Consider the following 24144-nt stretch of genomic DNA (forward strand, 5'->3'; position numbering starts at 1 on the left):
TGCGCTGCACTATGTGAGCCCTGCTCACATGCAGTGATCTGGCTGATGGGGCAGAGTGTACCCTCGGACAGCTTGCAGGTGGCACAGAAGTGGGAGGAGAGGCCCATGCGCCGGCGGGTCGTGCTGCCGACCAGAGGGGCCCTGAGAGGCTGGAGAAAGGGGCTGACAGGACCCTCATGCAGCTCACCCCGGGGAAGGGCAAAGTCCCGCACCTGGGAAGGAACAAGCCCTTGCACCAGTACACGCTGGGGGACACCCAGCTGGAAAGCAGCTGTGCAGACTCCTGGGGACATGGTGGACCCCCAGCTGACCAGTTTGGAGCCGGCAAAGTGCTCCTGGGGCACAGGCGGCTAACTGAGTCCTGGGCTGCAGTAGGCAAGGCATCAGCAGGAGATGGAGGGAGGTGACCCTTCCCCTGTGCTGTGTCCAGCTCTGGGCTCCCCAGTGCAAGACTCACAGAGCCATACTGGAGAGACTCCCCGCCCAGTTTCCGTTGGGGTCGGACCGTTGGAGCCAACCGCCACCAGTGCCGGCAGGACGGAGCTGTGCTGGCGTGGAGCAGCGCTGGGAGGAGGCAGAGTCTGGCGTCGGTCTCGGACTAGCAAGCCGGTGACTTTAGAGCAGAACACACTTTTCTCTGGACTTTGGGTAGGAAAAAACAGCCTTCACTGAGTGGTCTGGGAGGTGGTTAACAGATTGACTTTCAGCCTGAAGTCCTTCAATCTCTGCTAATTGAATATGGTGCCTGTGCAGATGGGATACACTGTGCAATGTCACTAATTTTTCCTGTCGTCTCTAACCCAAAACTCAAACAAAGTCCTGTCCCCTCGGCTCCTTATCTGAGCGTAGACAAGAGTCACCTTAACTTAATGGAACGTCAAGATTCACTCTATTTTTATCACCTTAGAATATGCAACAAATAAATACTTCCTTATTACTCAGCTTTCCAGAACGTGATTTGGTTTGACTTGCTAGAATCCAGGTGGGGATTTGCTTGTCTGTAGTGCTGCAGTGGGATTACTGGCAGCGAGCGTTTGTGTGGTGGTGATGCCTAAAGAGACGAGTTGGGTTGGTGCTCCACTGTGTTAGTTTGCCGATCAACCTGATAAATCTCAGAGTTTGAGGTGGAAAGGCAAGCTGTGTGCTGACGTAAGCGTATAGCCTGTGAGTTACTTATGTTTGTGAAAAAATGACATCGTTTTGTAAGTCTTATTTCTTAAATCTAAGTAAGCTGGGAACAGGGAAAGTAAAGGTTCAGAAGGATCACGTCACACCTTGAATCTGTGTCTACCAAAGTGATTTGCAATCGAATGTAGTTGTAACTCTCCGTTGCCTCAGGGAGTTTTTCTACACCACAAAGAAGTGGTTCACTTTTGAACGTGAAGAACATGAAGAACCTTTGGTGGGGAAATTTGGTTGTTGTGTGGTAAAGGTTATGAAGAGTCCTCGTTCCTGTGGTGGCCACGGGAATTCTGTGCTCAGGATGTGCCAGGGCAAAGCTGCATATGCAGAGCTCCTGCAGGTGACTGAAGCCCCTGCCATTCTGCAGTTCCCTAAGCGAGCTGCAATCCGCCAGCAAACTCCGGCCCATCTCAGTGAGCACACCTGTAGCCGTGCCCACAATTCTGAAGTCTGCCACAAACTGAGAGGGGCCTCAGCGTGAAGCGCAGGGAACCTCCAGATGCAAACCCTTCTCACGCCAAAGCCATTGGCAGGCAGCCGGAGGGGACAAGCCAAAGGAATTCTGCCACTAGAAGGAGTGCTGCCAGCTGGAAGGGACGGCGGAGGGGACATATGACCTACCTGCGTGCTATGTCCCCACATTTTTCCCCAGTGCCTAGGAAAGAAAGGCCCGACAGCAAAGGTCATGATAAAAGAGGTATTTAATTAGATTAGTTCATCTCCACCCCTGCAGTGGGCATCTGCTGCCCGACAGGAGTCCGCTGCCCTGTCCGTGTTGGCCTTCATGCGCGCTGCCAGGCGGGAGAACGTCTGCCTGCTGGAAGTGCCCTCCAGGCTGAAGAGCTGCTCCAGTAAGGAAAGGCAGCAGCTCTGCTGCAGCAGCCAGGCTAGCCTCTTCCTCCTGCCACACAAGAGAAAGTGATGGGCCCAGAGGCTCTAGCTGTACAGTGCTAAAGCGACCAGGGCGGGGGGAGAGCAGGGCGGTGGACAAGCCGGTTACACCTCCTCGGAGGAAAGGGGGCTGATGGAAGGAGGGCTGCTGGAGCAGAAGGCAGCAAACAAAGATGTGCCGCCGGGGGAAGCTGACCGCTTGAGAGGGCGTGTTGGCACTACGGCCTCAGGTTAGGTGTGGCCTCAAGACTGGGCTCAAGCAGCTCTGGGCCTGGATGCTTGGGACCAGGTGGGAAATGGCTCTTCCTCCCCTGGCTTCTCACTTCTGCTTCTTACCGGGCCTCCTGCGGAAGGGAGGCTGCTCTTCTGGCAACGTAAGCGGCACACTGCAACTTTTCCACCTGAGACTTGACCAAGGCTCCAACGGTGGTCCGGGGGAACTTCCTTTTGAGCAGGCTCAAAGCCTCCAGGATCATTTTCTTTGCCAGCTCCATGCGTCCCATACGATAGCAGACCTGCAAGGGAAAAGGGAAACGTCCCGATGGGGACCAGTGGCCCAAGAGACTGCAGGAATCTGCCAGTGGCTGCAGATGCCCCAGGGACATCCCCTGCAACTGGGGAAGGCGTCCAGCTCTGTCCCCCGGAGATCCCGCCAGACCTCTCCGTCTCTTTACCTCCCCTTTGAGGCTGAAGAAGGTGGCCTCTTCAAAGCGGGCTATCACATTCGCTTTCTTGTCTACGGAGTTCCTCAGGACCTCCGCTTCATTCAGCTTCACGAGGGCCTTTGTGCAAGCACACAGAGAGCAGCAGGTGAGCGTGGGTGCAGAGCCCACAGCCAGCCTTGCCCTTCTCCCTTGCCTCTGGCGTCTGTCTTAAGAGGGCCTGTTCCTCCCCCTCGGTGATGCCCGCTCAAACACAGTCACACTGGCTCAGAGCACAGGCACCACTGATCCTTCAGACCGCCTCCCTGCTAACGCCCCTCGTCCTAAGGGCACAGTGCCCTGTGCCTCTTGCCGCAGAAGAGGCAAAGCAGGGGAAGAAGTCAGGGTCTGAGCCCAGCGTTTCCCTTCTGAGGCCCCACAGAGGCATGCCCTGTTGCAACGGGGAAGTTGTCCTGCCCAGAGCCAGGCGACTGAGAGGACTCCGTGCACAGAGGGTGCTGGCAAGCAGGGCAACTCACCATGTCGCTGTTGGAGACATGCAGGTAGGCAGCCGCACACTCCAGAAGGTAGTAGAAGGCTCTGGCAGCATCGCCCATTGCCATGTAGTGGCGAGCCAAAGGCACCAGCACCGATTCCACGATGGCTTTGCACTCACAGGAGCATGCGCCGCTGTCCTTCCCATCGGCCTTGCTGGGCACCTCAGTTGTCTGTTCGCTCTTTGCCACAGGCCGCCCTGCCACACTAGTCAGAGGACGGTTCCCAGGGGAAGAAGAGAGCAAAGAATACACAGGCATCACTTAGAGTGGTCTTTCTCCCCACACAGACGACAGAAAAAGCCCTTTGTTCAAAGCAGAGCGTGAGGCCACGGGCAGGCGTGACTCATGCAGGTGCTCCTCCCCTGCAGATTTTGCCAGCGCTGCTCGGTAGGAACTGGAAAGCAAGGGCTGCTCCGGTGACGTGTGACCATTGCCCTGAGCCCATGGGCTTCCTCAAGCACTCTCTCATCTCCATGGCCATCTCCTCCCAGCTCCCACCCCACAGACAGCCTCTTCCCTAAGCTACAGTCACAACCGGCAGCCAGATTCCCGAGTTTCCTTTGCCTCCTGTGGAGACCCTGTGCTCACTGGCTTCAAAAATAACCAAAACCTGGTCTGCTCACCCAAAATCCTCCCCCATGAAAGCCTGCTGCTGCCGCCGCAGTGCATCTTCAGCATCTGGCGAGAACACAGGGGGTTAGACACCTCCTCGCGTACGCCGGGGTAAGAGCTGCTCTCCCTCTCCCAGCGGGGCTTGCAAGGATCCTTGCAAGGGTCCCAACACACTGAGGAAAGCCTGCAGTGGTCATCCTCACCTCCTGGGCTTGTCCCTAGCAGATCTACTCCCACCCGATCCCCAGCACACACCCCTGGGCTCCTGGAGGGCCCGGGCTGTGGAGCACGGCGCACAGCATACCCTCAGTGGCGTGGGTCCTATCCCTCTTCAGCTGCTCTCCTGCAAGCACCAAGGTCTCCCAGCTGCGTGAGTCGCCCTGGTCAGCAGAGCCCTGGCACCTCCCTCCATCCTGGGTGCTGGTGACGGCGAAGCGGTGGAAGGCAACAAACTCTCCTTGGCCGCAGCTCTTGCATTTGTGCGCGTGCCGCTCCAGGAAGGCGGCACACGTGCGGTGCAAGGCGACCCGCTGTCTCTTGGGCCACAGCTGGTAGGCAGCCTCCTGCAGCAGCACGACACGGAAGGCCAGAGCGCCAGACTGCTGCACCACGGTCATCCTCAGAGCGGGCGTCTCCACATCTGCAAGGCAAAGGGCCTTTGCATCAGCCCCAGCTGGGGCCAAGGCTCAGGGCCATCCCAGCCGGGACACCAAAGTCACGCCTTGGGGCGCACCCTCGGCAGCAAACCTGCACTGCTGCACACCGAGCCTTGCAGCACGGGGTGGAAGGGCCCACCTTGCCTTGCTTGACGCTAGCACGGCCCTGGGGACACAGTGCTCAGCTGCGCTCCAGGCAGCAGCTGGGGATGTTGCTGCCAGCCAAAGCGAGCCCTGGCCCGCGCTTTCTCCCTGCTCTTGGCAAGGCAGTCCCCAGCCTCCTGAGCTTCCCGCCCTGCTCCACAGGGGAATCAAAGCTGAGTGAAAGCCTGTCAAAGGGCCCGGGGCTCTCTGGAGGCCATCTTTGGTCTGGACGCTGCAGGCGGCCCGCAGAGGATGTCAGGGGTTCCACAAGCCCTCCTATGCCTGCGCTATAAGCAGCGCCTGGAGGCCGCGGAGCAGAGGCACTTGGGACGGCTGGTGGGAACTCCCCTCCACCACAAAGCTCGTGTGCTTTGAGATCGGCTCGTAAGATCTTTGCACAACCCCTCCTGAACAGCCATGCCTGCCTGAGCTCCACCCAGCCATCACCGGGGGCGGGGGCAGGGGGGGAGCGCACCATGCCCGGGGGAGCCCATCAGGACACAGCTGGGAGCTCCCTTGTCCACCTCACTGCTACCACTTACCGCTCTCCGCCTGCACAGAGGTGCCTGGCCTCTTGGTAGGATCTTGGACATCTTCTGGCACCTCTGTGTTTTTCAGCCACTTAAGGATGTTGTCCTTCACCAGCATGGTCAACACACAATTCACCTTGTGCCTCATGTCAGCCGGAAGGACGTGCAAGAGCAGCTGGGTGGTAAACACGGGCCCGATGACAGCCGCATACTTCAAAACGGTCTGCTTCAGCGGCTTTAGCTGGTCCAGCTGAGACAGCGCAATCTCTGCCAGAAAGAAGCAACACATCTCTCTCTCGCCTCTTCCCCATGCTCAGGCTGGAGAGTTTCAACACAGGAAACGGGGTAGATGTTGGCCTCCTCTCCTCGGGACTGCACCTGCTGGGCAATCGCAACCCAGGGCAGGCGTCTTCAAAATGGCTCCGCTCCTGCTGCAGCCACCGGCCACAAGGCCTGGGGAAAAGCGAGACGCTCAAACGCACGCTCCCCCACCAAGGGTGAGGAGGGCAGGACCCAGCAGGTCCATGCAGCCCATGATGCGCCCTACCAGGTCTGGAGTAGGTTTTTGCCCTACAGTGCGCACAGAGAACAGAGAACTTTCCCCAGCCCAGAGGTGGACTCGGAGCTCCACACAACGATTGTCTGAACGTGGCCAGACGATACTACTCCTTTCTTTTCCATTTCTTCCTGTTCTTTTTGGACAAAACCGCTTTACAGCAGGAATGCTTTAGCGTGACATTTCTTCCAGGATCATACAAATGGGGGTGGCTAGAGAGGAGGGACACTCATCGACAGTTCCCAAGCTGAGAGGGTGACTCTGCAGCACACAGATGCCTAGCCTCCCTCTAGCTGATGCCCCGCGAAGGGGCCCCAGCACAGCTGCGAGCCGCCAGAGCGGCGCTCGGACCCTCACCTTTCAAGGTGACGGGCAGCACGGTGTTCTCCAGGTTCACGTCCGGTCTGATGGTGCAGACCCTGCCATCACTCCCTGCGCTGGAGCTCGACGTTGCTGCAAGACAGTTTCCGCTGCAAGCGCGTCTTTCGGGACATGGTTTAGGAGGTGTTGGGCTGACAGTTGGACTTGACGATCTTAGAGGTGTTTTTCAACCTTACTGATTCTATAATGATTCTGTGAATGTAGAGCCCTCCCAAAGATGTTCTGCCTTCACACCAGCTTTCCCAAACAGTCTCCACAGCCAGGGAAATTGGGAAACTTCTATTACCATCCTTTTCTTCTGTGACCGGCACCCTTGTGGGGATTTTATGGTTTTGGATTCAAGATTCCTGGGCCTGTCCCTCACCTCAAGCTGGGATTTGTTCTCAAGGGAGCTGCCCTATGGCCAAGGTAAATTACAGGCCCATTAGAATGCCTAAGAAACACCAGGATCAAATGTGCTCCGGAACAATTTCCCCCGCGTTTTAGCACCCAACTCCTGCCCCAGGAATTTAGGCCCCTCCAAGCCACCAGAAGTCGCTAGCCCCTGCTTTGGCTCACAACGGTAAGGCACGCAGGAGCCCACGCCTCTGCCAGGCCAAGTTCTGCACTGCTGCAAGATGTGACTCTGCCCAGATCCACGGGGGAATGACGGGGCAAGACCGTGCCGCAGAGAATGCGCCACAGCAACGCGCTAGTCGGCAGCAAAGGTGCTTACCGACCAGGCTCTCCCAGCTGCCCTCTGCTTTTTCACCCCGCCTCCGGGTGTGGAACAAGAGCATGTCGTTGCGACGAAGGCAGCGCAGCAGCTCCTCGCAGTAATACGGGATCCCCAAGCTTCTTTGGATCAGGAACCTGGACAGGGGCAGACCCAGCAATGAGCAGCACAAGGAAAGTAAGGTGGAACACCGTTCAGGGGGGCCGCGACTCCCTCGGGCATAACAGAGTAGCCAGCATCTCCGTCACAGCCACACCTCACTTTTGAAAGGGGCGCTGGCTTGGCCTTTTGGGCCCCCCTGAACCTCCAGCCTTGGCTGAAGTCCACGCCAAAAGAGAGGCGGACAATGCCCAAAGCACGGAGCAGCGAGCCCTGCCTTTCCTCTCCTCGGGAGCCTAGATCCTCCCTGGCAGCAGGACGGACCTCTGCCCCAGGGAATCTCCCCCACAGCCCGGCCACCTAGACCAAGGCCGTTTCGCACCCCAGACACGCTTGGCCTCGGCACTCTTCCTCCCTTCCTCCCTGCGCAACAGCGAAGGGATGACACCTCCCACGCTCTGTGTCTGGGGAGTTGCCCGCTCTCAGCTCACACCTGCCAGGGCGAGGCATAACATGCAACCCCCGTGGGCCCAGTACTCACGGGAGCCAGTGATGCTTCTAGCCGCCCTGCGCTGCCTTTCCTGGGGCGTTGATGCCCTCCCATGCTCTGCATCGGTTCAAGCCCTCAGGAAGAGCTCCCCTGCCTCCCACTTACCTCGCTAGATCCCTGGAGATGCTGACCACTCCGAGGTCCTGGCAGACTTTCTGCACCACAGCTGAAGATTTCAGCTTGTCCAGATGACAATAGGTGATGTTCTGGGACATTGCGCTGTCTCCTGCGGCTTTGCAGAAGGCCTCTGTTCTCACATAGCCCGGGGCTAAGCTCATGACCATGAAGCTGGAGACGTTTTGGAGCACGGGTGACACGATACTCCAGGAGGCAGGGTCGATGAAATGGGCATTGTCGATGACAAATATGCCAAATTCTCCTCCCATGACCTGAAAAAAAGCCAGGTTGTTCTGAGGGGAATCCGGTGCATTTTCAAGTGCCTTCCAGGGGAGGAGATTTACCCTCTGTCTCTTGAGAGGATTCTCGGAAGTCTCTCCCCAACCCGTTCCCTGCTCAGATGCTGACTGGCTCGTAATTCCGTTGAGACTTTAAGGTCACGCCTAATGTCGCTTGCTCCGCAGAAGGAGGGAGCTTGGGCAAGGGAATGCGGAAGACGTCGTTCTTCCTCCAGGGAACATTGCTTTATGGGAGGGCGGGGTTGTTTTCCTTCTCTGACCAGGAGGACGGAAGGAGAAATGCTCACCTTCTCTAGCACTTTTGCCCACGTCGAGTGCAATTCCATTAGCCTTTGAGGTTCACACATCTTGCGAACCTTGTCCGAAACGGGAAACTGGCCAGGAAAAGCAGAGTCAGGGAGAAAGGTCACTCCGGGGCTAGGCACACCTCCCCACCAAGCAAGACCGCAGAGCAAACCACCTCTGCTGGCCTCAGCACCCTCCCTCTCCCCAGCACAGGGCCAAGAAGCCACAGTGGGGCTTCACCTGGAGCCTAAAGCAGAGGCCCTCTGCCCAGGGTCTCTGGCAGGCCTCTCGCTCTCACCTCGACAAAGAAAATGCCGTTGAGGAGGCAATAGCTGCTCTCTTCGATTATCCCTTCGAGCTTTGCCTGCAACACGCGCTCCTTGTCACTGCGCAGTTCACAGTCCTGGAGGCCCAGGGCTTTGGCCATCAGCTTACGGAGGGCAGAGAAGGACTGCCTCACGTTGACCTCTAGCAGTTCCATCGCAACTACCCTGCCGTGCAAAAGCAAAAGGGACTGAGATCCCCAACAGCCCGAGCCTTCTAAGACCAAAGGGGTGGAGATGCCCTTGCAGGGGGCTCTTCAGCCACCCATCTCAAAGTGCTTCCCAGAGAAGCCCGCGCTTTTCACTCCTCGTACGAGAAAGGGCACACAGGGGCAGCTGGTGCCAAGCCACTGGCAGAGCCAGGTCCGGACCCTGTGTCTCGGCAGCGCCAGCCCAGGTCTCGCTACTTCCCCCCTGCACAGGAACTCACAGGGCTCAGAGGCAAGGATGGAGCAAGTGGTGAGTTTGCCTTTGGGCTCCAGACCTTAGTACTCTGCCTCCCAGAGCACAGGAAGGCTTTTCTGCCCCAGTGCTCCTTCTGGGAAACAGGTAGAGGGCAAGCAGAGCTTCTGAGCTGGCCACCCTGCTGTCTGTTGCGTCTGGAGCCAGATGCAAAGCACTGAGCCTGGGCTCTTCCCGACTATCCGTGCCTGGCCCAGAGGTGAAGGAGGAAAGGCTGTGGCTCAAGAAGCCGCCTCCAACTCCCCAAAGAGGCAGAGGTGGGAGCAGGGCACGCAGGAGCTCCTAGGGAGTGTCTCCAGGAGGCTTTTTCAGGCCTCTGCAGTCCAAGAGCCAAACGCACTGGCAGAGGGGCTGGAGTGTTCCACGGTTGTCAGGGGATGGGCAGGGGCAGTGTCCCAAAGCTACAGGTCAAAAACCTGTACCTGTGGCCAGCAGCCTGGCCTAAAGAGGCCAGTTCAGCAAGTAAGTGGCTCTTTCCGGAGCCCATCGTGCCCTCAAATGCCAGGATGTGGCTTTGCCCAAAATCCTTATAGGCTTTCAAGCAGCTGACAAAAAGGTCAATCTCCTTCTCCCGACCTGTGAAGACACACAAGGAAACGAGCTGCTGGGGGTGCTGAAAAGCAAAGAGACGTCCCTTTTGCTGCCACCCTCCACCGCAGTTTCCCTCCCCACCACCACATATAACATGACAGCCTGCCTACACCCAGGCCTCCTTCCATCAAGGCACCAAGCGATTAAAGGCATCCCGAGCGTCCTGATGTTTCCGTATCTACACCCAGATGCTGCCAGGAAAGGAACTCTGAGGAGTACAAGGGCGAGAACCCACAAACACTCTCCGTCAGTCTGGCAGAAGGAAACCTCTCTCCTGAACCCAAAGACAAGGATCAGCTTAGCCCCCGGGCTTGAGCAGCTCCATAGTAGAAAGGAACCTTCCTACCAGGTCTGGAGCACGGCGGGGAGCACCAGGCACCTCACCCTGCTTTCCACCCCAGAGATATCAAACAAATAGGGACGAACCAGGCAGCACTGCCTTAGGGTCGCTGCAGGCAGCACCATCCCTGGCAAAAGCTTCTCCCTACCCAGCATGGGACTAAGCGCTACCAAGGGGAAGAAAGTGGCGTTCAGAAGAGCACGGCGTTCTCCACCTACCCAGCAAGGGAGCGTACTCTGACCTCTCCTTGGTGAGACTCATGTCAAGTATGCTAGAAGCAGGGGAAAAGAAAACACAAGTCAATGAGGTGGGGAGAAGCCAGGGGACATAGAGAAGCAGCCTGGCGTGGAGGGGCAGGACGTGTTCCTCGGGTACCGGCTTTTCTTTTGAGCAGCGTGTCACCCCCTGCACGCTCCCCCAGCCAAAGTTCAAGCTGCACGCTAGGACAGCTTCAAGCATAAAGAAGCCCAACGACCGCAGCAGGGTGGGAGAACGTATCGAGAGTTCATCACCATGGGCCAAACCCAGAGAACTCGGAGACACGTGAAAGAAGCCAGGGTGTGCTGTTGCCTAGCAGACAGCTTTACCACGTTGGCCAAGAAAAACAAGTGTCTTGGAAAGGAGGACTTGTGTCCCTGAACGGGTTGGGATGCCAAGTACCTGGCACCTTTGCCTCAAGTCTTCCTGTAGTTCAAAGAGATGGCAATGTTAACATTCAAACCGTCACCCAAAGAGAAGGGCAAATCCTGGCCCAGAGGAAGAGCTGAGATTTCAGCAGGAAGACATGAGGAAGAGTGTCCCAATGGTCCACCTTTCCCCATGGGAACCAGACTGGCCCAAAGCTTCCTGCTCGGAAGCAGCTGGGACAAAAAACTCCTTGGGTCAGCATTACCAGGGCACATGGTGGAGCAAGCACAGCACGGAAAGCACAGTCGAAAGCCATTTGGGCAGAGCCTGCAAGGCCACCTTGCATCTACCCAGACAGCAGAATCTTCCCAATCCCTGTGGCTTCACTCCCGCTCTCTCAGCAGCAGGAGGCAGCACGGGAGAGGGGCAAAAAGCCTCCCACGCCAGGGCTTCTGACCATCTCAGCAACTGGGAAGGCAGACCAGCTTGGTCTCTCGCTGCACAACTCCTCTTTCTCGCCGAGGCTGCACCCTTGGTGCCACCGTCCCTTCATCCAGCCCTCTCAGAGGACACTCACCTCGCCTTGGTGACTCCCACATATTGATAGATAGTGCCAGGACGGATAATGCCTTTCATTTTTCTCTCTGGCAGCTCCTTGAAGTAGTAAGGGGGCAGCCGAGAGGCGGCATAAGTCGCTGCATCACAGGACACCAGCCCAGGGTAGCGCACCATCATCCGGGCTGCCAAATTCACCTTCTGGCCAAGGACTGCCAGGGAGAGAGACAGAGAGAGAGCACGCATTGATGTACCTGTGCCACCAGCCCCGCGGCGCCCTGCCACGCCAAGGGCTGCCTCCCCTCTGGCACAGGCCAACGCCACAGCGGGGTCAGCAGAACCCAGGGGAACAATCGGCCATGGAGCCCGTTCTCCCACCCCGGGCCAGGACCAGCACCGCCTGGGCCGTTCCTGAGTGGCTGCTGGGCAAGCCCTCTCCCAGCCCGCCTTCCTCTTCCAGACTGCTGTGCTTAAGCAGGCCCAGGCCAACCTTCCGCGCCTCAGGCACACGCCTCCTACCTGTGTATTCATTCCTCAGAGGGTGGCCGGTGATGCCGCAGAACACCATCCCGCTGGTAACGGCAACGGACACTGCCCTGGCACACAGGGAAACAGCGCAGCTTCAGCAGCGCCCCACGCACAGTCCTGCCCGCCCAGCTTCATCCCCTCCCGCACCTCCCCTCGGCCCTAGCCTGGGCCACCTGCCATCCTGCCCTGCCAGCGCGGGCCTTGGGGGCCTGGAGAGCTCAGGGACGCAATATACGTGCGTTGCAAGGGACAAGGGACATGGGCAGAGTTTTGGACACTTCCCCTGAGGCCTCTTTCCCTGAGATGCGACCGGCAGAAGGCCACGGCCCTCTCGTGAGCAAAGAGGGAGGGAAGAAGGCGCCCACAGCGTCACCACCTGCGGTGACAGAAACTTGAGATCAGGTGGTTGGGCCCCAGCCCTGTTCATGGGCCAGTTGCTCGGAAGGGCCTGTCTCTGGCACTGAAGAGCCTCTCGCCCTCGTGAGGGCTCGTTCCGGTGCGAGGGCTAGCACGGTGTGCTTGGAGGGGCTCTGCCTGGCTGCCATGGGCCTCAGCCATGGCTCGCCTGCCACCTCTCAGGGCACTGCTTCCTTCCTGCCAGGGACGAGGGAGGGCAAGCTAGAAGGCACATCTCTTTCGGGTAAGCCCCCTTGCACTGTCCTAGGCACCCGGCACACCCACGCCCCCTGCCACATGCTCACTTTTTTCCCCCAAACATCGTCGAGAAGGAGTTGAAGATCTGAACAGCGCTCTGCAAGGCGTGCAGGCTCTTGTAGGGCAGCTTTTCTCCAATGAGTCCAAACACACAGAGGAACGTGCAGCCCTGCCAAGGACAGAAGCGGCACATCTTGCTACAATGCCTCAGAGGGAATCACCCCCTCTTGCTCACCGACCACCCTCTCGGGCTGCGGGGAGGCGATTGCTCACGCACACACTCACTTTATCGCACAGGAGGACTTTGTTGACTTCGCCCTTGTGAGGAGAGAGGATTTCTAGCAACATCCTGCTGGCACTGTGGAGGAACTCAAAGACTTCTGCTGTGCTGATGATATCTGCAGACAACTGCAGGTGGACAAAGAGGCTGGTGACTGGCCGTAGCTCAGAGAAGAGGTCCAGCGGCAGTCTGTCGTCAAGCTGGAAGACAAGAGCACACGGGCTTCACCAGCCTGCTCTCCCACGGGCTTACTGCCCACACCAGATGCCGAGGGAGAGCAGGCGTACCGGCAATAGCCTGCCGGTACTACTGGAGGAAGGGGGGAAATCCTCCTCTCCGTGCACATGGCGGGCAGGCTTCACCAGCCTGCGGCAGGCAGGTACCGAACCATAACACAAATGACAAAGGAGGACAAGGCACACAAAGGAGGACAAGGCACGCACTGGTGCAGCCCGGGTGCCCCTTGGCTCAGTTTGCCCATGTTCTTGTCTCAGGGTGCATTTTCTTTGGTTTTCTCTTCTCCTGAGAACTCCATCTGTGCAATGCACCTCTTTTCTGCCCGCCAAAAATGCAGCCCCAGCAGTGGTGGCCTGGACGTACCTTCCTGAGAGCAGCTTCTGGTATGTACTTCCGAAACATCTCCACCAATTTAGGACGGTTGGACAAGACATGAGTAGGCCTCATGGCACCTGAGGAGAGAAAACGCAGGTGGTCGCTCGAAGGATGGCACTAGGAGGTGTTGGAAAGCAGGGGCTGGCACTGGAAACGGGGGAGAAAGAGTCTTCTGCCTTTGCTCATGTTGCCACCTGCTGACACTCAGGGCAGAGCTGTCCCCTGGAAGGAGGAGGCGGCAGCGGCAGCAGTGACTGCCCCAGCTGATGCACAGGAGGGACAAAAGCAGGGGCGCTAACTGAAAGGGGGAAGAGGGCTGGGGTGGTTCCCCTCTGGCCCCTGAAGCAGCCAGGCCCCACCTTTGCAGGCAATCACAGAACAAGGTGAAGTTGGCACGCACCTTCCCCTTCCAAGCGGTGGCTCAATGGGTGTCGTACAAGCTTGCGCAACGCTTCTTGGCGTTCTGACCGAGACATCTGATCCATGCCCGTAACCTGAAGACACACAGAATCAGAGAACTGCCACTGGCCGCCCCAGGACTCCAGGGGACAGAGCCTGCCCTCACCGTCACTGCCCAGAAAAGGGGAGAACAAGCCCACCTGGCTGGATGGGACAGCAGTGCTTCCTCAGAAGCACCGGAGCCGGGCAGGCATCACCCAAGCATCCCCCAGCTGTCAGCAACAGCTCCGTGACCCACACAGGACATTGCTGGTGGGGCCAAAAGCCTGCCAGTGCCTCCCGACCCCTCAAACCAAGCAAGCCCAGCACACAGTTACCCCTGAGATGGAGGGACAACACCTTCAGCTGCCTGCCCATGTTCACTGCTACAATTCTCCCCACGCTCGGCGCCTCAGCCTTCTGACACCTCCCTCCTTCATGTCCAGGCCCAGGTCCTCACAATGGCTCGAGACGCCGTCCCATCCACCTACCTTCACAGCTCTTTTGCCTGCAAGATGCTTGGTCCTGAGCCGGTGCTGCTCACAGAGCTCCCAGGAGGTGGCCGAGAGGACAACATCACCTGGGTCTGCAAGCTCATGGGCCTCACAAACTTCATGCAGGGCCTGGCCACAGATACAGAAGTACCGCCAATCCCTGTCTCCAAAAACCACAAGGCTCATGGGCGCTGCAGAGATCCCTGGGGAGAGAGAGCGGGAGAAGCAAACTGACACGGAGAACATTTTGAGCTCTGCGCTCCCCAGCATCTCAGCTGTTCAGAACCTAATCTGAAGCCCAGCAGGGAGGCGGCCATTATGGAGGGGGAGGACATCCTCCGTCCTCCTCGGGGGATACTGACACGGCTCCATGAAACAGGTGTCCAGAAATAGACAAACAAATTTGGCATTGGCAAGGCGTTGAGAGTGCCGGGCATCTTACCCAGCTGCCTGCCTGCCCCAGAAGCCCAGCAAACCAGCGGGCTTGATCACCACCTGCTGCGTTTACACGCAGGTAGGTTGTAGCTGTCTGCTGGAGAAAACCTAACAGCCTGCAAAAGCCCTTCTCCCAGCCGTGAGCAAAGCAGTTCCCTTTTGCTCTTTGTGAAAGGCAGGGAAGAATCCAGCAGGGGAAAGGATGCAAAGCTGCCCCCGCCTGAAAAAAGGAAAGGGTAACTACCTCCCGCAGACACCCGCGCTAAAGCAGACATGCAAAGACCCTAATACTTGATCTGACACCCGCTCTGCCTTAGGCTTAAGCTTCCTCTGCGTCTGGAAACGCATGCAAGACCAGCAGTCCTGGTCTCCCGTCCCTGCTCCGACTACCGCTGGCCCCTTGAATGCTCACAGGAGATGCTTTCCTTTGGCACTGGCCCCAGCAGGGATCCCCGCATTCCCTGCCCGGGAGAAGCACCCTGTGGCGCGTGAGAGTGCCACGCATCTGCGCCTGGCACAGCGCCCGTACCTATCTTCAGTCGGACCTTCTGACCCACGGGCGTGTCACGACTCCCATACTTCTTCTGGATCTGCCGGCTACATTGCAGCACCAGGCTGATGGTCTTAGCCAGCTCCCGGTGCGATGTTCTCCACAGCACCAGCACAGCATCCCCTGGGGAAAGCGAGGGAAAGTGAAGGCTCTGCCGAGACCTGCCTCTCCCCACACTCCACTCGGTGGCATAAACGGGCCGACGTGCTGAGGAAGATGGGCTCGTGGCAGGGCGTTGCCCGGGAGGACCACACCCTGGGCACCGGGACACCTCTCCTCTCCCGGGCCAGCCACAGCAGCAGCCAGACGGCAGCAGCAGCACCCCCTGCCCCGAGCGCTCCTCTGCAGCTGCAGCACGTCAGGGACTCCTCCTCCCCTCGCAGCCCGGCAGCCCAAGCTCTGCCATCACCAGGGCCTCCCTGCCCCTCACCAGCACCCCGACACACACCTTTGGCTCTGCTTTATAGCTTTATATATGTGCTTTATATGTGCGTGCTTCCTTGCCCCCGCCCGCAGCACAGGGCCCCGCAAGAGGGGACCGAGTGAGGGGAGCCACAGCCCTTGGCCAAAGCCAAACCGCAGGCAGCCCCGGGGGGAAAGAAAGAGGAGCCTGGAGAAAGGGCACTGCGGGGGGCGTGCGTGCATGGCCAGAAAGCTGGCTCAAGGTGCTGCACAGAGCCTCTTGCGAAGGAGAGCACGGCAAACGGCCGCCACAACAGCTAAATGCTGCAGACCCGTACACGTGGGCATCGTTGTCCAAAGTACATACCGGCAAACTTCAAGATGTCTCCGCCAAAAGTCAGCACCTCTGTGGACAGAGGGAAGGAAAGGAGGAGTCATGTGGCCACCTTCTTGCAGAAGGCACAGAGCAAGCCCCTCTGCCGGGACAGGAGCACCTGGGCGCGGGCGCCCCGTGGGGCACAGCTCAGGAAAGCACCACTCCGGCCTGCCTCCCCGCCTCACAGTGGCCACAGCCCTGGTACCCGCGCAGCACGCAGGGAGGCAGGGCCTCGGGACGCCTCCAAAGCTGGGAAGGCTGGAGGCCAGAAGGAGCCTCTGCGGTCCACCTGGTCCAACCCCGCTGCTCAAGCAGGGCTGCACAGAGCCAGCTGCCCAGGACAGCGGCTAGATCGCTTCTGAATAGCTCTGAGCAGGGAGACTCCACAGCCTCCCTGGGCAACCTGTGCCAGCGCCCACTCACCCTCACAGTCAAAAAGTGTTTCCTGATGTACAGAGGGAAACCTCCTGTGTTTCAGGGCGTGCCCGTGGCGTGCCCTCTGGTCCTGACACTGGGCACCACTGGAAAGAGCCTGGCTCTGTCCTCTTTGCACCCTCCCTCAGGTTTTAGACACATTCCCAAGATCCCCCCCGAGCCTTCTCTTCTCTAGGCTAAACTGTCCCAGCTCTCTCAGCCCTTCCTTGTAGGAGAGATGCTCCAGAGCCTTCAGCATCTTTGACCACACTCTTGCTTTTACTCTACAAGTGCTGCCAAAGGGGTGGCCGCAATGTGCTCACAGTCAGCTCAGAAGGGTCAAGATGTCCCCTGCGGAAAGGGGCTTGTGAGGGTCTCTCACACACCCCCACACGCTCGTGCGCGCACACGGACACGCGCACAAACGCGGACGCCAGTGCCAGCATCCTCCAGTCGCTCGCACGCTGGCACTTGCTGGATGCCCTCAGCCTGCTCTGGGCCCTAACACGTCACTGAGCCAGGCGTTCACGCCACAGGCGCAGAGGGGGCTGCTGAGAAAGCAGGTGCCTCCTCGGCCACAGCGGGGAGCACAGAGGACCTGAGCTGGTCCTGACCCTCCACAAGACCCTGGCTGCTCTCACTGATCCTCTGGGCCACAGACAGCCCGGAGCCTTCCAAGGAGGCAGGACCCGGCTGCCCAGCCTGCCTGCCTCCACCCTCCGGCAGCGGCCTCATGACCTGATGCCAGGCAGTCCTGCAGCATGGCTCTTACCCTCCAAAATGTCACACAGGTAGCAGTTGAGGGTTTGCACCAGCTCATCAGTGCCCCTCTCCGTGCTGCTCCTCTGTATGAATTTCTCTGTCAACGTAGTGAAAGCTGCAACAGGAACACCCAGAAATCAGGAAACACCCTTGTGGGCCAAAGGACCTGCCAGCCAGTTCCACGCTGCCCGGCCTGAGAGCCTGTAGGTCACACCTTCCCATGCCCCAGCTCAGTGCTGCTGGCAGCAGTGGTTGACCACCCAAGATAAGGCATCCCGCTCTCTTTGGGCATCTCAGCAGAAGAGTGCAGCAGTGACAAGATGGCCCCTCTGTATGAGGGGCAGGGGCAGGGCTCCAAAGGGCCTGCTGTGTCCCAAAAGGGCTCGCGGCCGTGGTTGCTCCTCCCTGCTCGCCCCACCTGATATATCCGCAAAGAGCAGCACTCCGTCGATAGGCTGAGAGTAACAGTTGCTCTGAAGGGAGTCCTCAGCAAGGAGACCGGGGAGGAAAGCTGCTGCTTTCTCCAGGTCTGAGTGGTGGTATTTCCTCTCCCAGGCAGAAGCCATCATCAGCACCCTGTGGCACACGGGGTACCTCAGGAGGATGAGGACCTCGCCGCTCAGTGCGAGTTGCACACTGAGCCTGGAGCCTCTGCGCGGGACGACTGACCCTCTGCACCCACAGCGGTGGTCACAATCGCCTGACAGTGACATCCTCCCTATGTCATCGCCTGCTGAGCCACAGTGACACACGCTGCCTCCCAGGCAGCCAGCGCCACCCCACTTCTCTGAGGACAGTGCCGAAGGGAGGCGCTTCAGCGACCTGTTGCTGAATTTGCAGCTGCTTCCCCCCTTCCCCAGGACCAGCTGCCTCCGCACGCACAGCTCGTTGCTAGCACTGGTCCTTTCCCCTGCAGCTACGCAGCCTGTCGCCATCTTCCCAGTAGGCTGGCTCCTTTCTTGCTCCCTTACTCCCTCCTCAAGCCCCGAGGTGTCCCACCTCGGACACGGGAGCCCGCCAGCTCTCCCTTCCCTCCATCCGCACAGCGCCTGCGACGGACAGCGGCCTGCCTCTGGCAGAGCCAGCAGCTCCTGAGCTGCCACGTTCCCTGGGCTGGGTGAGAGCTCCGGCACGTGAAGCCAGGCCCCTCACCCCTGACGGCAGCCAGGGTTTCCCAGCGGAAAGGGAGGCCGGGGCATACGCGCAGGCGGCCCCACAGCTGCCAGACGGCAGAGGGGAGGCCATCAGAGAGACCGTGGCGGAGCAGCAAGCAAGCCTCCCGCAGCTGCACGACCGCATTCTCGGCTGTGCCGAGGCGCTGTGCCCAGGTGCCACCACTCTCCCCGGATGATGCCAGAGGAGGGGGGCAGGGGCCATTCACAGCGAGTCAGGAGGAGATGCTGTGCCTCCTGGGACACTCGGCACCACCCGCGTGTCCTGCCTCCTTAGCTCCTGCCACGAGCTAAGCTACATGCGTGTATATACATATACATAGCCAATTGTTTGTGGCACAGCCACAGCCTCCTAGCTGAAGGCACGACTGGCCGCTGAAGGAGATGCCACACATACTGACGCTCCCAGCTGCCAGCAGGGAGGCCATTACGTACAACCAGAGGGACCCCAGTCCTGCTTAACGCCTGTGCGAAGAAACAGAAGCTTTTGGACCAAAGGGCGTGGCACGGCTGTGAGCTCAGCATGCCTGATGTTCCTGCGGTGGCCACGGGAATTCTGTGCTCAGGATGTGCCAGGGCAAAGCTGCATATGCAGAGCTCCTGCAGGTGACTGAAGCCCCTGCCATTCTGCAGTTCCCTAAGCGAGCTGCAATCGCCAGCAAACTCCGGCCCATCTCAGTGAGCACACCTGTAGCCGTGCCCACAATTCTGGAGTCTGCCACAAACTGAGAGGGGCCTCAGCGTGAAGCGCAGGGAACCTCCACAAGCCACAGACCTACAGAGGAATTCAAATTATTATCACAAGTGGTAATACAGGATCAATCACGCCTAGACCAACTTTTAGCAGCACAGGATACTGTGCACTGTATGTACATTATTGAATAACAGCTGCTGGATTTTTATGTTTTATAGGGTTTTTATGTATATCAAGAGCAGAAGAAATTAAACTGCTAGAAACTAGATAAAGACTCATTTAAAATTTATTACATTGAAGAAGGCAATGTAATCGGAGTGGCTAACCTCTTGGCTCCCACGCTTAGGCAGAGGACTGTGAACTAAAAGGATCTGGGCTGTTGGATTCACTCTCGTGTGTTGCTTTTTAAGGACAGATGTGTTTTTACAGTGTTGCAGTACCTTATGAACTCGACTTACGACTTAAATAATGAAAAGCATTGTGTGACCCTGACAGTCAACTGAAAAGGATGGACTGCTTGGAAAATCTCATGCCCTAACTATTGCACCAGTTCCTCTGGAGGGCATGAAATTGAGGCAGACAGAGGTACATCTGGTTGACGCTGCCCAGCGCTGGCAGTGTCCAGTGAGCCTGCCCAGCTCCACACCATCACCCACCAGCTGGGACAGCCCACCGTCTGGGAGGGGGTGCCAGGGCCCATCGGGCCAGGCGCAGCTGGTGCAGCTCCACAGTGGGGTGCTGCTTCCCCCTGTGTTGCAGCTCCCTCACGGGGTGCAGCTCCCCACCATGGCTGCTCCCTGTCCCCCCGCCTATGGATGCGGACAGCAGGCGCTGACAGGGACGCTGGTGCCCCACCACCTGATGGGGCTGCGATGAGGGCATAGTCCAGCAGGAGTGCCCATATCCCACGGGCTCCTATGTGCTGCACATCCCTGCTCCACCCGGCCCCCCGCCACACGGGCAGCAGGCAGGCAGCAGCAGGCAACAAGTGGGCAGCAGCAAGCGCAGGGCATCTGAGGACACCAATGTGCCCACCTTGGTGCTTGAGTGACGCAGCAGCTCTGGGGATGCTGGGGGACAAAGTGCCCTGCACCCGCTGCCCTCCTGCCCACTCCGACTGCTGCTGATCAAGAAGGCACAGAGCATGGATCCCCGTGACATGCTACCCCACGACAGGCTGATGCACCCTCCCGTCGATTCCCTGCTATCCCTCGGGCCCTTGGGGGGCTCATGGCTGCACCCACCCCGCTGGAGGAGCAGGAGCAGCCGGTGCCCATCACACCCGAGCAGCGGCCCCAGCGGGAGCGCGTGAAGATGCTGGACCAGGAGCAGCAGGAGTGGGCGGCCCTGCAGGTGTCACTGGGCCACCTGCAGGTTTTTGTGCAGAGGGAGATCGACATGCAGATGGCCGACGAGCACAGCTACCCATAACCCACCGGCCCAGCACCGGCCCCCATAGCACCCATGCGCAGAGGAGATCCGGAGCCAGAAACCTGCACCCACCTGCTCCAGCCCCAGCCTTCCCCCAGATCCCCGTATCTTGCTGAATTCATTAAAAGAGTTGGGTGTTGCCTTTGCAGCACCTCTCTCTGCCTGCCATCATTTGCTCAGCAGGAGGGAGGGCAGGGCGGTTAATGCAGCCCCTGCCCACCCCACGGGTGCCTGAGCTGGGATCGGGATGGCTTACATACATATTTTGTTCTATAAGATAATATTATTTTATCTTGGTAAATACTAGGTTGATTAATTTGGAAATAAATATTTTGATATTTAGAAAGAGGAAAATATTTTTATATAATTTGTATTACATACATGTCTATGTACAATATAACAGACATACCTATAAATACATACATCTCTATAGGTGCCTATGTATCCCCCCACAGAATACACAGAGGGAAAGGGGACGGGGTGTCAGGGAGGGACTGGGATGCGGGGGAGGGGTGACATGACCCCAGGGGCCCAGGACTCACCGCAGTTCCTGCTCTCTGCACTGCCAGGCACATGGCACAGCTCAGGCACTTCTGTCTCTGTCTGTCGGTCTGTCCCTCCCTCCCTCTGCTGCAGCCCCACTCACCCGACTGCCTTCCACCTCAGGGAACCCACGGGTGCCTCACAGCTCGCACCCCAGGAGGCCGCCCCGAGGCACAGCTCAGGGAGGCCGGAGCGGGGCCCAGGCCCAGCTGGCTGCTGCCAGGACAGGCCCGGGGGCGGCCTGGGGCTGCGGGACAGGCCTCGGGCCACGGGCTGGGGCCGGGGCAACATGGCCGCCCGGCAGCCCCTGCCCCAGGGCTCCAGCTCCCAGCATGCCCCGGGGCGCGCCTTCCCGCCGCCCGACCCTGCGCGGGCACCGCCCCCCCAGCCCGAGCCCGCCGCCCCCCCGCAGGCCCCACGGCCGCCTCCCCGGGGCTGCCCAGGCCCTGCTCCGGGACACCCGCTGGGCGGGGAGGGGGCAGGGGGGAGACAGCAGCAGGCAGACACACAGAGGGAGCAGGAGAACAGGGCGCAGCTGGGCAGGGAGTGGAGGAAGGAAAAATCCTGGTAAGGAGCCGGCAGAGGGACAGAGGGACGGAGCGAGAAACAGATGGAGGGCAAGGGGGCAGCGGGGCTCCGGGCGAGGGAGCGGGACAGGGCGTCAGAGAGACGGTAAAGGCACCAGGAGAGCGCAGGGACAGAGACGTGGCAGAGGGAGCGGGGCAGGGGGACAGAGGGGAGAGGGGCGGAGGGAAAAGGCAGCGGGGAGAGAGAAAGGGGGAGGCCGGGGCGCAGAGCGGGACACAGGGCGAGGGGAGGGCGGGAAACGACCCCGAGAGACTGAGGCAGAGAGGGCTGTGGGTCAGGACAAGGAGGCGCAGAAGGGCACAGCAGCCGCGGCCTCCAGGGTGGAGACGCAGGAAGAAGAAAAGCAGACAGGAGCAGGACGGAGGCCCCGAGAGCAGCAGGGCCAGCTGAGTGGGGAATACAGGCGGGAGAGAGGGCACAGGCTGCAGGACACAGGGGAAAACAGCAGCCAGGAGGGAGGACACGGCAACAGAGAAAGGAGAAGGCCAGGGAGCGGGAGAGAGGTGTAGGGAAAGGAAAACAGAGTAACAGGCTACAGGACAGACAGGGCGGAGTTAGACAATACAGGCTGGGAGTCAGAGAGAAAGAAAGAGAAAGAGAAAGAGAAAGAAGGAAGGAAGGAAGGAAAAGACAGAAATAACCAGTGATGGGCTAAAGATAGAGAGGGAGGAACTGAAAAATGGGGTCAGGGAGCCAGACAGAGAGCGATGGGGAGAGAGCAAAAATAGCAACTCTGGGCAGCTGCCCCATTTCTCGATCACTGGCCAGGAACTGCATTACCGGGAGCCTTCAAGAAATGTGCTGCCTGTAAAAGCCCTGCCCTGGGCCCAATCCTGCGTCCTAATATTGGTGACCAGCATCGCCTTGCAGAGTGGCCAGGACTGGTTTTTTTGTTTGTTTCCTTGTTGGTTTTGCTTTTATTTTTTTTTAAAAGTACTATTTTAGCTCTAAATAGAACCTGCAAGGAAAAAGGAACCAGGCGTACCAGGTCAGACACGTTTAAAGGCTGACCCCATTCAACAGCCGCACAAACCATCAATCATTCCTGCTGCAACACTCCACTGCCTGCCTGCAGATACAGGCAGCCGCCCTGTTTCTAGCACAGTCCCTAGGAGCAGCACCATGGTGCAGCTCTACAGCCATACTGCCTGCAAAATGTTAAGCACAGCTTAATTCTGGAGAGTTTCCCCTCTTTTTAGGCCTGCTGGTTAAAGACTCCTCCATCGAGAGGTGGCTCAGGACCACACCAGGGGCCAGCAGCGCTGCTCTCTGCATCCCATGGCAGCGATGGGCAGGGAGAGAGGTTGTCAGATCCCGGGGTGAGGAACAAGTGCAGGGTGTCAGGGTCACCCTGCCTGGATTTTCCCAGCAAAGCCCCAGCTGGTGCCGGCCCCGTGCTGCAGTCCCAGGGCCGAGGCTCAGGGAGCCGGGCATTTCTGGGGGCGCTGCACTCTGCTGGGCCCCACTGCCAGCTGCCGGCTGCCCTGGGCTTCCCTCCCCATTGTCTCCAGCTCTGCTTTCTGACCACAGAATGCCTTGCCTGCTTCCCACAGCTGTCCTGACCCATGTCTGCAGCTTGTACATGGGGTCCATGTCACACAGCTGACTTGGGGGTGGTGGGTCTCTCTCGTGGCATTCCAGGATTGGGGACAAAACAAACCAAATTGCTCCTTTCAATCTTTGTCCCCAGGGACACCCAGTGGAGACCTACCGTGCACAGGACAGCGTCCTTCAGGGACGTGACAGCCGATTGCAGAGCAGCGCTGAGACCCACCTGACGGCAAAGGCGCCTGGTGACCTGCTCTTCCTGGGCCCACCAAAGCAGCCTTCCTCCAGCCCTGGTTTTGGTGAGATCTGGAGGAGCACAGAGATGTTTCTCCGGCATCCAGGCCTGAAGAGGTTTTCCCAGTGTGTCTGTGAGAGATCCTGCTCCCAGGAAGCACCTCCCCATAGAGCAAAGGCCGTACCCAGCCACCCGTGCTCGGTACGGCTGCCCCAAGGGGCCTCGCAGGGAGGACGGATTCATCTGCCCTGTGGCTCTGGCACAGAAATGATGAGCCGTAGCCCCGTGGTCATGGCTGGCCGGTTCCAAGGCTCCAAGTGCCCTTTCACCGGGAGTGTTGAACCCCGGCACTTTTTCAGGGTGGCCCTGGCCCTGGAGAAGCAGCGAAGGAGCAGATGGCAGGCTGCCTTGCCCTTCCTGCGCAGTAGTCTGCCGGCCCTGGTGTTACGCCCTTGTCTCCTTCAAGGTTAGTTCGGGTTGCCACAGAGTACCTGGGAGCTCCACTATTGTAAGCATCCAATCCTAATCTGGGAACAGAGCAGGGCCTGGAATCTGTAAGAGGGTCAGGGGAGTTGGTGGGGAAAAACAGCAGGTATTGGTTCTTCCCAGTTCCCCCTGAGGGCTGCAGCAGTTCAGCGAGCTGGAGAAGGCAGCAGCCTGAGAAGAATTGAGCCCTTTGAGCAATGGCACATTCTGTTCCCCTCCAAAGGGGAAGATTTCAACCCTTCATTTCAATAGTTCAGCCTTGCAGCAGCTGTGATCTCCTAGAGGACATCCCATGGGGCTGTTCCCATCAGTCCTTGCCGGCTCTTCGCTCTGCAGATTTTGCAAGGGGCAGTCCCTGGGAGCGATGGGAGTTCAAATGTACAGCAGCA

General features: G+C 58.9%; 1 protein-coding gene across 1 annotated transcript; it reads right to left on the bottom strand.

The window, feature by feature from the left end:
* Window positions 1–1887: 1887 nt before the first annotated feature.
* On the bottom strand, window positions 1888–17993 carry LOC142051039 (adenylate cyclase type 10-like). Its single transcript, XM_075080252.1, has 25 exons — window positions 17842–17993; window positions 17477–17634; window positions 17069–17173; window positions 15874–15912; window positions 15084–15227; window positions 14117–14322; window positions 13588–13681; window positions 13176–13264; window positions 12581–12775; window positions 12343–12464; window positions 11633–11709; window positions 11136–11325; window positions 10150–10202; window positions 9423–9576; window positions 8514–8706; window positions 8218–8304; window positions 7620–7903; window positions 6709–7002; window positions 6127–6314; window positions 5226–5480; window positions 4188–4523; window positions 3254–3468; window positions 2748–2855; window positions 2410–2588; window positions 1888–2083 (listed from the first exon to the last, which is right to left on the bottom strand). Exons 1-25 carry the CDS (start codon window positions 17991–17993, stop codon window positions 1888–1890), a joined length of 4113 nt encoding a protein of 1370 aa, XP_074936353.1.
* Between the last annotated feature and the right edge of the window lie 6151 nt (window positions 17994–24144).

Source organism: Phalacrocorax aristotelis, unplaced genomic scaffold (assembly GCF_949628215.1).
Source record: "Phalacrocorax aristotelis unplaced genomic scaffold, bGulAri2.1 scaffold_85, whole genome shotgun sequence".
Taxonomy (NCBI): Eukaryota; Metazoa; Chordata; class Aves; order Suliformes; family Phalacrocoracidae; genus Phalacrocorax; species Phalacrocorax aristotelis.

What these genes read in the sequence shown, in the direction of transcription:
- LOC142051039 (XM_075080252.1), bottom strand. Translation starts at nt 17,993, where the DNA reads ATGGCGACAGGCTGCGTAGCTGCAGGGGAAAGGACCAGTGCTAGCAAC. An exon ending in ACGGCATTTTCTTTGTCGAG is followed by an intron (nt 8,305 to 8,513) that starts GTGAGAGCGAGA and finishes TTTCCTGGCCAG; the next exon opens with TTTCCCGTTTCGGACAAGGT. An exon ending in ATGTCTCCAACAGCGACATG is followed by an intron (nt 2,856 to 3,253) that starts GTGAGTTGCCCT and finishes GCTTGCACAAAG; the next exon opens with GCCCTCGTGAAGCTGAATGA.